This window comes from Dermacentor variabilis, chromosome 10 (genome assembly GCF_050947875.1).
Source record: "Dermacentor variabilis isolate Ectoservices chromosome 10, ASM5094787v1, whole genome shotgun sequence".
In the NCBI taxonomy this organism is placed as follows: domain Eukaryota; kingdom Metazoa; phylum Arthropoda; class Arachnida; order Ixodida; family Ixodidae; genus Dermacentor; species Dermacentor variabilis.
Genome location: NC_134577.1, coordinates 5,127,339 through 5,140,269, shown reverse-complemented (window position 1 = coordinate 5,140,269; position 12,931 = coordinate 5,127,339). Strand labels below are relative to the sequence as shown.

Here is a 12,931-nt window from a genome sequence, read left to right as displayed (position 1 = left end):
AAAAGCCTCACACTAAAGTGAGCAATAAGAAGTAAGAAGCATTCAGTTTTATTTCTCAGGGTCAAATAAACAATTCAGAAATAAACATGTTTAAAAGAACATGTTCGTGCAAGCACAGTCTCTCACTTGCAACAGAAATGTTACAAAGCACAACTAAAAAAATGATATTCTTTAATGCTGAATGATTTTTAAGCAGCTACAGAGGTGATGAAATCAAAGTGCATTTAGCCTCAGGGATGGTCCTTTGCTTTGATATAACTGGCTTCTGTAGATATGCAAACACCCCACTCATGTCTATTATTTTTCCTACATGAGGAACTAAGTCTGAGGACAGTTCTTCAGAAAAAATCTTATAAATTTTCGTCCAGTGGATGGACCTTTCCACATGTGTTCTGGTACTTGCTACTTTATATGTAGTGTTGACTTCTTGAGTAAACAGCTTGCTATTCACTGCAAAAGGCGTGACCAACTAATATGTTAGGCAATTCTTCTCCATGACAACAGCAGATCCCACACTGCAGCTGTCACATGTGCAAAATTAAGGTTTAGCACCACTCGAACACCCTACCTATAGTGCTGACTTGTTGTCCTGGGACTTTTACCTCTTTTCGACACTCAAGGAAGTTCTGGGAGGCCAACGATTAGATGACGATGCAGTGGAGGACTAAGTGTTCCACTGGCTGCCGACACAGCCCACTTCTTTTTACCATAACGGCATTAAAAAAAGTAAAGGTCTAGAGGGAAAGATTCATTTCTAGTTCAGAAGATTATGTAAAAAAGATAATGCATACCTGGTTTATTTCTTACTGCAAATTAAAAAAAAAAGTTAAAATAAAATATATTGTCAAGGTGTTTATTGACAAGGTACGCAAGGAGCGAGAGGTCGAACTTGGTGCAGCAGTCAGAACCACCACTGTGTGTAAAGTGCTCGCAATGTGCCTGACGGACCATCACTTTTTCTTTGTTGTATATATAGCATGCTTGAGATGCGCCTGGCTAACTGGCAGCACTTCATTACATATGTCCGCCGAAGAAAAAGACACCATCCTGCTGATCTAAGCATATGGTAACATAGAGGGCTCGTAGAAGGGCTTGAACCAATCTACGTGAACAGTTTCACAGCAGTGGTGGTGTTGGTCAGAATACAGCGACACAGGCTCTACGACATAGTTCACAGGAGAAGTTTGTGCGAACACACGGTAAAGGCCATGATATCTTGGGAGCAACTTAGAGAAAAGACCGGGGAGCTAAAGGTAGGACCCACAGACAAACCAAAGAATTGGAAGGGAAGCTTGCGGGCTCAGAGCCACCACAACGATGCTTCTGGTGTGTTTGGTCAGCAGTGGTAAGGCAACGGGCGAATTCTCTGCATTCTTCAGCATGCTGTGCAGCTTGAGATACAGGAACACATACCAATGAACCAGGCTGGTAGGGTGGAATCGCATAGATGGTGCAGGAAGGATCACGGCTGTACAGTAAGAAAAACGGAGAAAAGCCAGTGGTGGCTTGAGTGGCAGTATTATAGGCGAATGTGACGAACGGAAGCACAGCGTCCCAGTTGGAATGGTCGGACGCGATGTACATGGCGAGCATGTCACCGAAAGTACGGTTGAAACGCTCCGTCAACCCGTTCGTTTGTGAATGGTAAGCGCTAGTGGTCCTGTGGATGATGTGACACTCCTTCAGAAGCGACTTCATGACTTCAGATAGAAACGCACAGCCTCGATCACTAAGAAGTTTCCGAAGGGCTCCGAGAAAGAATAACAAAATTCCACCATATGAATGATGCAACGTCTTGGGCAGTTGCAGACGGGAGTGCAGCAGTATAAGGAAGCGGACCGTAAAGGTGCAGCAGTCAAATTAGGCACCGACTTTTGACAATGACAGTTGAGGCAGCAGTGGATGTACTTGCAAAATAAATTTGTACATGCCAGGCCAGTAATACCGAAGCCGAAGGCAGGTGTAGGTCTTTAACACACCACCGTGTGCACATTGGGGATCAGTGTGAAACGATGTGATTATATCAGCACGAAGATGGCGCAGTATTACTACTAGGAGCCACTGCTGACCTTCAGGGATATAGTTGCAACTGTAGAGGGGTTGGTCTTAAATAACAAAGTGATGCGCCAGCCGCTGCAGAGTCCTAGATGCTGGAACAGTTGCAGAATCAACGAGAAATTCCAAAGTGAAGAAATCCATGAGTCTTTGCTCTGCTCAGAGTTAATGTCATCGAATGCAAGTTCTGACAGGGCAAAGTTGAGTGGGCAAAAACTGTGTACGTCAGATGAAATTGGCGAGAGGGAGAGAGCGTCGGAATTGGTGTGCTTGTGTCCAGAGTGGTGCACAACCAGGATGTCATAATCTTGCAAATGAAGCGCCTAGCGTGCAACACAACCAGAGGGGTCTATCAATGAAGAGAGCCAGCACAGCATGTGGCGGTCCATCACTACACCAAATGGGCAGCCACATATATAAGGTCGAAGTTCCATAAGGGCCCAGAGTATGGCTAAACACTCTTTTTTGTAACAGAGTAGTTTAGCTCCGACTATGTGAGCGTATGGCTAGCGTAAGCAATGACGTTGTTACCAAATGCCATGTTTGCGCTTGGTAACAACCACCCTAAGGCCGACTCCAACTGGAACAGTGGGGTCAAAATGTCACAGAATAGGAGCAGAGGTGAGCAGACATCATAGGGTCGTGAACGCGTCATTCTATGCTTTCGACCAGGCGGATAGGGTGTTGTCTGTAGCCAGCAGTTGAGTCAAAGGAGCAATGATCACAGCAAAGTTTTTCACAATGCGGCGAAAATAGGAGCAGAGGCCAACGAAACTGCGTATGTCTTAAGATGATAAGTGGCCTAAGATGGTATGCTTGCGAGTAGCAAAGATGCATTTTTTTATGTTAAGCTGGAGACCAGCCTTAGTAACACGGCTTAATACCTCTCTTAGTCGTTGGAAGTTGGGAAATCAGGTGAGAAGACGACGACATCATCTACGTAGCACAAACATGTGTGCCACTTGATACTGTCCATCATACGCTCGAAAGCAGCGGGCATAACATAGACTGAATGGGATAGCATTAAATTCGTATAATCCGTCTGGTGTGACGAAGGCGGTCTTTGAGCGGTCAGCTTCTTCCATGGGGTGTTGCCAATATCTGAACCTCAAGTTAAAAAATAAGAAGAACTCAGCCCCTTGCAAACAGTCAAGAGCATTGTCTATGCGTGGTAGGGGATATACAGTTATTCCTCATTATAATGAAGTCAGCGGGACAGCGAAAAAATTTGTTGTAAGCGGTAATTCAATATAAGCGACCACTCGAGAAAGCTAAAGCAGGCAAACTTTAATTGCGCAACAGTATGTATTTAATTGCACTACAGTAGTAATGTATTCAGTGAAGCAAAACTTCATTCAGGTGCAAAAAAGGCAGTGACCTTTGGCTGTTTCAAGTTCTTACCAGGTGTGAGCAACCACTGCTTTTATTTGACCAAGCATTGCAAGAGGCCGTGGTCACCACGCATGTATTTGTAGTGCCCCTTGCCTCAGGCCTGAGCCGCATGCCACAATTCGGCCCATGTGCAGCACCCATCAAGGAAGAGGAAGTTAGCTCATGGTAAAGAAAACACAGCTCCGACCGGCCGGCATGGATCCTGCCGGCTCTACTGCTCTTCCTGCCGGTGATGACGCCCAGGAGGTCGCCTGACCTGGTGGTGCTACGGTGGCTGCGTTCCAACACATCAAGCTGCCCCCATTTCGGCCCGACAGCCCCAGCATCTGGCTCCTGAAATTCAACCTTATTTTGCAGCAGGCGTAGGTACTAGCGCATCTGCACCACAGTTGGCACTTTACATGGCTCTTCGTCCTCATCAGGGTCATCAAGTGTCAACTATCTCCGCATCTGTCGCTGGGGTGACTATAGGAACAGCAGCGTCAGCCAACGCAAATGTCTCGAAGTCACCTTCTACCTCTTGGCCAGTAATTTTATGAACAGTGTCGTACATATCGCTGCAAGTACAGTCATCGTCACTGCCTTTTTCCAATTTCTTTTATCAGCAGAACTTTCTGCTTGAAAGTCATACACTTTCGCACGGAGACTGCCAGAGCCATTTATCCCTGTAGACTACAAAAGCACACGCAAAGCACTCCGAATAACACACAATCACATGGCCTGCAGCACAGATCCAAATGCATGCACCATCGACGCCAAAGTGACTGAACACGGCGGGCAACGCAGACGGCAGAAGCTTCAAAATGTCATCAGGGCATCTCGCCTTTCTCGTCAGTGCATGCTGGTGATGGCAATGGTTGCAATGGCGGGCTTGGCCTCGGCTTACCATGTAGCAGAAGAAAGGCGATCGGAGCTGTGGAGACCAAGAAGCAGGAACTGCGGAAGGGCACCCGTTGGTAGAAGATTGTGCACAGGGGGGCGGGCTGGAAGAGGGCAGCTTTGGAGGAGCAGAAACGTCGAAACTGGCAGTGAGGACGTGAGGAGTTGACATGAAGGTGAGTGAGAGGAGTGACTGGCATCCAAACGGCTTGGTGACTGGAGAGCGAATGAGGAAGGGGAGGCAGTAGCCGCTTTTATAGGGGGGTGCGAAGGTCATGGAAGACTACGAAAGGATCGCACTGGAAAGCAGTGCAAATGTTGTGGCTCGAGTCTGAGGTTGCGTTTGGTGTGCTCAAAAAATTATTAGCCGCTCATTGTGGGTACACAACGCGATCATGCAAACTGAATGCTTTTAAAGTAGGAGCTCTGCCTGATCACTGGGCAATTTTTTCCCGAGATGTGCAGCCGTGAAGTTTGCAAAACGAGAGCTTTTCAGCGCCCGTTGTCGATGACACTGTGCTAGTTCTACGGTTCAAGTGTCGGTGTTTGCGCACCATCGCATCCGTGCCATTGACAAATGTCTAGCAACAAAATTCAATGATCCTACTACGCATTTAGACTGTTTGTCTACAGTCAGATGGTGCGAATGGAGCACAAAGCTTGAGAACATCGCCATTTTCGGCAAGTTGTCAGTCGACGTGCCCCGTCAAAGTGCAACGAAGCTAGGGGTGGTGTTTTATTGCGATGCAGGCCGATTATGGCAAGCAGTGAGCAAATTTCTAGACTGACTTACCCAAAGTCGTCTTCCCGATTTTTTAACGTAGCTCCTTGCATCGAACATGGCACGTATAATCGCTTATAGTTATAATTGCTTATGTAGTTACAATCGCTTACAGCTTTTAATCGCTTAAGCACTTAGAATTACATGACACATTTCAGCGCCAGAAGTACTCTTTAGAGCAGTAAGACTTTGCTCATCGAGCGAGCCTCATGGAATGCTATGGCGCAAGTCTGCCCGCTGTTTTTTGGCCACTTTTTGGCATCCAAGAGATCGTGGTTTTCTGGCATCCCAAAGTGTCAGGAAAACTTTATTTTTGTGTGGATTCTATCATGGGGGATACCAGCAATGCGACTGCAATAGAGATAAACGGTTTGGGCGCGCTGCACCATGGAATTTGACAGCTTTCGTTCGCTCCGCAGTGAACAGCTGGGAGCACTCGGCACTCACTTGGTACCCGTTACTAGACAGTCATCAGTCATGGGTTTGGTACTTTTGTGGCCTGTTCTGTGCCTGCATGAGACTAATTCGTCAGCGGTATTATTATGACACTGCATGCGTAAAAGGATCGCTGTTACTCGGCGGCAGCAATGCCTCCGCTCGTCACTTCGCTCTAAGCAGGTAAAGCTTTTCGTGCACTTCGAGTAATGCAGCTTAAAATGCATGCATTTGGGTGGGGACCGGAAGAAATTTTGAATAAAGCAATATTTCAAGTAAAGCGATTTCGTTATGAGAGATACTGTACGTCTTCACGCGAAATTTTGTTACGATGTCTGTAATCAGTGCAGAAGCAAACAGAACCATGTTTTTTCTCTACAAGGATGATTGGCAATGCCCATGGGCATTGCGACAGCTAAATCACGCCACGCCGAAACATATAGCTCACTTGTTCATTGATGACACGGCATTCGGAAGCTGAGACACAGTAAGGTCTCTGCCGCAGTTGGTCTTGCAAACCGGTGTCAATGCTGTGCAACACAGTGGTGGTGTGACCAAGAGAATGTTGATAGCAGTCAAAAGAGGCGGTTAATTCGTGTAGCAGGCGGACAAGCTGAATTCGTTGTGTGGTTGTAACATCACTGGAAATTGACAGATGGAAGCACTCCAACGGCAGTCAAGTTGCACTGTTGAACGCAGCAAGGGACATCAAATCTGCGTTGTCGCAAGCATTGAAGAGCACTAAGCATCCACTGCTTGAGCGTAACCATGATGCAAAGTAATAATAATAATAATATTTGGGGTTTTACGTGCCAAAACCACTTTCTGATTATGAGGCATGCCGTAGTGGAGGACTCCGGAAATTTTGACCACCTGGGGTTCTTTAACGTGCACCTAAATCTAAGCACACGGGTGTTTTCGCATTTCGCCCCCATCGAAATGCGGCCGCCGTGGCCGGGATTCGATCCCGCGACCTCGTGCTCAGCAGCCCAACACCATAGCCACTGAGCAACCACGGCGGGTATGATGCAAAGTAATCAGGCGGAAAGACATATTGCATACACACGCGACACCACGGCCAGCACTGAGGGCGATGATAGCAAAGGGCAACAAAATGGAACAGCGACAAGCGAAGAAGCCACATGGCATGAATAACGTGGTTGCATCACGTGCTGAGGCACAGGATACGGAGATGACGGCGGCTGATTCAGGAGGGATATCAGTAACTTCTGCAACATGATTTTTTGTAGTTATCACAGGATCTTCGTCCATGAATGCATCGGAAAGAAAAGACAACTCCACCTGGGCGCGGGCACAGTCAATGATGGCATTGTTCGACAAATGAAAATCCTAGCCTAGGATGACATCGTGGGAGCAGGATGGCAGTACAATGAATTCAATGACATGAAGAGACTCCTCTATGACAACACGTGCAATGCAGGCTCCCAAAGATTCAACAGGCTGTGCGCTTACAGTACTCAAATACAGTCCAGAAAGCGATGTCGTTACTTTTCCTATCCGTTGGCAGAGTCCTGCGCTTAACACCAACACCGTGATTGCCGCACCTGTTTCGACCAGTACAAATGTTGGAAACCCTTCAATGTATACCTCAATGACGTTTCAGGGGGTTATGTATTTCAAGGCCTTTGGTAAATCAAAGGGGACGTAGTTCTTGCCTCGGGAAGTGCAAGATTTTGTTTCCCTGAGGTAGAGGGCTTGGCCGGCGTATCATTGGTGAGGTGGAGCGGCGACTTGGGGATAGGGAATGACGAGTGGTGTTAAGAACAGAGGCTGCAACTTGCGGCATAGGAGACTGGAGCCGTATAGGGGTGCAAGTGCTCATGCGTCGACAGCAATTAGAAATAGACGGCGTACGACGTCTACAAAAGTGGGCAACATGTCCCGGAATGCTACAATTGTAACATATTGGGTGGTTGTCCACTGTGCGCCAAGGACTTGGCTGGCGTGGCAGCTGTGGTGCAGGCAGTGAGAAGGGCACCAGGGGAGGTGGCGCAACAGCTTGGAGGGGTGGACGTGGAGCGAAGTGCGGCCTTGCGTCAACATCAGCGTACGTCAAGGGCACCGCGACGGTAGGCTGTTCAATAGCAGCTGGCAGGCACTCAGCGACTTGCTCCTCGATGATGGTCTGTAACCCCGGAGTCAATGGGTAGTATGGCTGCGTGTTCGTAAAGGGCACCAGGGAAAGCTGCCCACTAACTTCTCACACAAACTCCTTTATCTGGTTAGAGGCGACTCATCAACACCTAGCATCAGACCTGAGATAGAGGCAAATTCTGAGGGTGGATGTTGTGTGACTACCAGCTGCCTTCGAAGTTCGTCGTAACTCTGGCACAGCGCGATGACGAGAGACACTATGACCAACATCATTTCGGGCTACCAGCATCTGGAAGGCGTCGTCCTCAATTCCCTTGAGGATATGCCTGATCTTGTCAGCTTCTGGCACCATTGCATCAACTCTGTTGCACAGATTAACGACATCATTGATGTAGCTGGTGAAATTCTCACCTGGTTACTGGGCACATCTGCGCAGGCACTGTTCAGCCTGAAGTTCACGGACAGCAGGAGGACCAAAGACTTCCGTGAAGTTGATCTTGAGCAGCGACCATGTCCGGATGTCGAATTCGTGGTTACGATACCACAGATGTGCAATGTTCCTCAAGTAGAAAATTACAATGTTGAACTTTGTTGTATCGTCCCAGTGGTTGTGTGTGCTGACTCTTTCATACGTGGCAAGCCAGTCCTCAACGTAGTGATCTCCGGTACCCGCGAAAATCTTAGGATCCTGCTGACACTATATGCCAGGACAAATGATAGCTGGCGCCGTGGCTGCAACTTGTAGGGCTGGATCAGGCATGGTTCGAGAAGGCTGGGCATGAGCCGAGATGGTTGAAGGGTTTGGCTTCGAAGTTTCAGCATTGATGGAGTCATACCCCACACCTCTACCAATTATCAAGGTGTTTATTGACAAGGTACACAAGGAACGAGGTCGAACTCAGCACAGCAGTCAGAACCCTACAAGCAGTCAAAATCGGCCCTTTGCATAATGCACTGGTGATGCGCCTGACTGACCGGCACTTCTTCTTTGTTGTGCATAACATGCTCGAGATGCACCTTGCTAACCGGCAGTTCTTCGTTACAATACACTTGACCCACCCTCGTGATTATGCTCCACATAAAGAGGTCAAAATAGTAGAATAACTACCTGTTCTATCACACCAAGCAAATAAGGTCTCAAAACTTAAAAGCATTGGCCATGGGCAGTAGTACAGTAGCATTGCTTGACCATGTCTCGAGGTTCAGGCTGTACTGCATGTAAACAAGCGACGTGACATGCGCAATGGCACATACACTAGGCACATCTCATTTTACACACTCAAGATTTGGTGTTGCGAGTGCATTGCAGCAGACACAGCACCAATGAAATCCAAAGAGCAAGTGACATGTGAGAGGCAGTGATAGAGGCAGTGATAGAGGCAGTGACGTGACGTGTGTAATAATGCATGCACTAGGTACAACTTTAGTCAACCATAACCGTGGAGCCACCGTGGCGTCGGGGAAGCGTGCTCGTCTTACACCCCAGAGTCCCGGGTTCGAATCACACCCAGATCGCAGTGTACCAAAATGTCTTTTCAATTCTATTCATTGAATTTGTTTACAAAAACCTGCCTGATAAACCTGACATCAATAGAAGCATTTTTGACGTGTTTTCTTACTCGCTGCACTGGTGGCCATTTTTGGTACCATCTTTCAGTCACACCGACGACGAAAACAATGGATTTTTGCGTAATGGGGGACATAATGCATTAGCATTAAGAGCAATATTCCCTAGCACATCTCCATGGTTGCAAACCGTTCATTACGAAACAAGCTTTAGAGCATGTTCCATGTGGGAACATTCACATCAACCAGACAGAATGCTGTGTGAATGAAGCTCTACAAGCTAGGAAGAAGGACGACAAGTACGTATGCACATTTGGTATACCGTATGTCGAAGTGTCAAGGTGAGGCATGGTTTCACGAGACCAGGTTCTTGGGCAGGTATGCAAGTAACATGGCTGGGTTAGCTGTGGAAGCTTTCTTCATTAGCAAGCATTACAATATCTGTATAAGCCAGGTATGTTAGAACCGAGCTTGACTTTTTGAAGGATTGTGTTTGAGACACACGAGAGTTCTTGCTGAGATGCCCTTGCACTTTCATATGAAGACGTGACGTGACACATGCGATAGAACGAGCTTATAAATCGGTGGTATGTTTATAAATATAAACAGCTAGTATTAGTGCTCGTCGTCATCTGTTGCTTGTGTCTCTGTCTAAATTATTCTTGCTTAGTTTCCCAGTCAATATTTTTGACCAACTAGCCAAACAGTCAGTTCTCTTACATTACAAAATCACCATTTGTGAAAGGACCACTAACTTCAAGTTTACTTTCAACATAGACCTTCAGATTGAGAATCACGATAGCTAAGGCTAGGTGTTGTGAATACCATCCCTTATATGCCATTAGCAGACTTGATAGTGCCATCTGGACAAGGCCCAGAGCACTATGCCTAGTGCCATTCTGGCTATTTGTACTATCTGCTGCTGTTCAAAATAATGTGGGCGAGAGCAGAAAGGTTGCCTTTTGCCATTTTGTTCTGCCTTGGGCCAGGAATGTCTCATTCCGCCTTTTTTCTTTAGAACCATGTCTTCTGATGTCAGAATCACAATGCATCAGTTTATGTTTGTCATGCGCTGGTGGTGGCTGTGTTGTCAGGATAAGAAATTTGACCTTGTCAAGCAGGCATGTGATCACACAGAGAAACCAAAAGTGAATTTGGATGTAACGGAAAGCCTGGCCCTTATAAAGATGTAAAACAACTGGAAAGGACCTTGATGGGACTGAACAATTCACGGCTACAGAGCTCAGAGGCACAGGACTTCAAAGTTATCAGTGAGCTTACAGCTGGCGCAGCAGCTTTCGGCGTTTGAGTTCTTGCCGCTGGGCATCATCCAACAGGTGGGCCTGGCCATCACGAACCTGGCAGAGGCTGGCCTGCACTACGTCTGGTGGTGGCTGAGGACAGGATGGGTGCACCATGCCTCGCTCCTTGTCCAGATGCACCCAGCCCAGGGCTAAGGCCTTGCTCAGGCCAAGCTGGCTGCCCTGCCCTAGGGATGCCCGTGGCACGCCCTCAGGCGCTAGCTGGCGCACCAGGCGACCCTCGGGGCTTCCCTGCTGGCACACGTCAGTTCCCTCTGCGGTCAGCTCCCAGTGCTCGCCACTTTGCTGCTCCACCTGCAGAACCTGGACACCAAAGTTGCAACACAGCTATGTTAGTGTTTGTAAAGTGGGCACTGCACCTGGCAGAACCTACTTGTTCATATGACACAGTAGACATGGGGGGTTTTGTGCATTCAGTGACCCATCACTGGTATATGAGCCTGAGAGAAATACTGAAGCAGTTAAGCAGATTTGAGTGTTGTAGAGCCTTCATTCCCTGTCAGCAATACTTTAATGGTCAACCCTTACTGCACCAAAAGGCATCTGTTGGCAAATCAGGAACTTTGCAAAACAACAAGTGGAAGCAAGCCTGCCATCAATCAACACCAATCAGCAATCAACACCAGGTATGCAGAAAGTGACATCTCATAGAGAATGATCAAGCAAAAATAAACCCCCGCGCCACACGCATCGACAGGGTGAGGTTTGCAACTGTCACACTGATCCAATATTATAAATTTTATAATAAGCGAAGCAACACAAGCACAAACCACCACATTATTTAATCATATCATAAGAAGCCAACAAACAATGACACCAAGGACAACATAGGGGAAATTACTTGTGCTTAATAAATGAAATAAAGAAATGATAAATTAATGGAAATTAAAGTGGATGAAAAAACAACTTGCCGCAGGTGGGATTTGATGTTTCATATATTTAATGTCTCATATGTGTGTGGTACTGCTCTTTGGCTGCTTTCCAATCTGCAGTCTTTTTGCTTCGGTCATACAATCATTTCTTTCATATTCAATACCGTTCAGGTTTTCACTATATATCTGCTTTGTTAGGTTTAAACCACATTTTCCTAATAAATGTTCAGTCATGATTACACCAATCGTTTTGTTTCTTCTTCCATGTTTCTGACACTATAGTTCATTGCAGCAATCTCTAACCAACTTCTCCTTATAAAGTGCATAAGCTGACAACTAGTCTCAGCAATCACAAAGCTAAGCTGTGGCACTGTCTTGACACCTTCACATACTAAGCTGCCTTGCCGGATGGCACATGGAAAACAGAAACGCAACAGGATGGCACTACACGGTCACATGAAAGTACACAAAGACTGACTGCAGCCCATAAGGCACTTGTGAATTTCCAGAGTAGTATTTTCTTGCCAACATAATAAACTGAATAAAATGAATGACTGTTAAAGCAGGTAGGGTGTGTGCATATTTGTGACTTGCCTTACATGCCATAGAGAGCACAGCATGTCTTCCATGCCCTAAAGCGAGACAAGCTTACATTTCCACTTGCAAAACCAGTGCCAACTGCTCCCCCAGTGGATGGATTCAAACACCAAGAGTCACATGCAATGATGCATCCATTTGCATTGGTGCATGAGCTGCTAGTGGTTGTGTTTTCACAATTGTAAACTTGACCTCATCGTTCCTCAAGCCTTGTACATAGCACTGTTGTGTCATCCTCATCCAGTTGGTTGGTTGGTTGAGGTTTAATGGCGCAAAGGCTACAGAGGCCATGCTGCACCAGTCACAAGTCCGCGACGCAGCACAACGTTAAAGCAGGTAAACCTGCCTTGCATTGTAGTTGATATTGACACGTGTACTTATCTTTATCGGGCGACCACGTTTCGCCGCTTAACAAATGTAATCGCACAGCGAGGGACGCGCCTGCATGTATCCGACGTTTCTGGAAAGTTATCGATGCTTCTACCCGGCTGTCTGTTGTCGCCGAACCTTGTGTTATCTGATTCCATCGCGTAACGCGAATGGCGTAGAACATTGTGGAAGGCACGCGGGTCCGAACGATTAGTGTGGAACATTCGACGACTGCTCTATAAAAGCCGACGCGCTTGACCCGCTGATCAGATTTCCGACGATCGCCGACCGTGTTCGCCGCTATCGTTGTGCTATAAGTGTAGCCTGTTTCGTGGGCACAGGTTCGCCCAATAAAAGCTAGTTTTGTATTCCACCGTACTGCTTCTTTCTTCACCGTCACTACCACGTGACAATATGAATAAGCAGTAGTCTCTAAAAAGTCAAACAAGCTAGTAAATAGCACTAGCGGGTCATCTGCCAGGAATAGGGCAGGGTGTGAAGGTATATGTAATTTATATAGGTTGTGTAAAAGCTTCAGTCTCTGTGTT

The 12,931-nt window shown here is 46.9% G+C and overlaps 1 protein-coding gene across 1 annotated transcript in view; it reads right to left on the bottom strand.

Annotated features, from left to right (window-relative positions):
• The window catches only part of alpha-PheRS (phenylalanine--tRNA ligase alpha subunit), a 98,758-nt gene that overhangs the window by 63,371 nt on the left and 22,456 nt on the right, over positions 1 to 12,931 (bottom strand). The window contains exon 2 of the mRNA XM_075671381.1: positions 10,505 to 10,848. Within this exon, the coding sequence (XP_075527496.1) occupies positions 10,505 to 10,848 (344 nt within the window). The remainder of the gene's footprint in view (positions 1 to 10,504; positions 10,849 to 12,931) is intronic.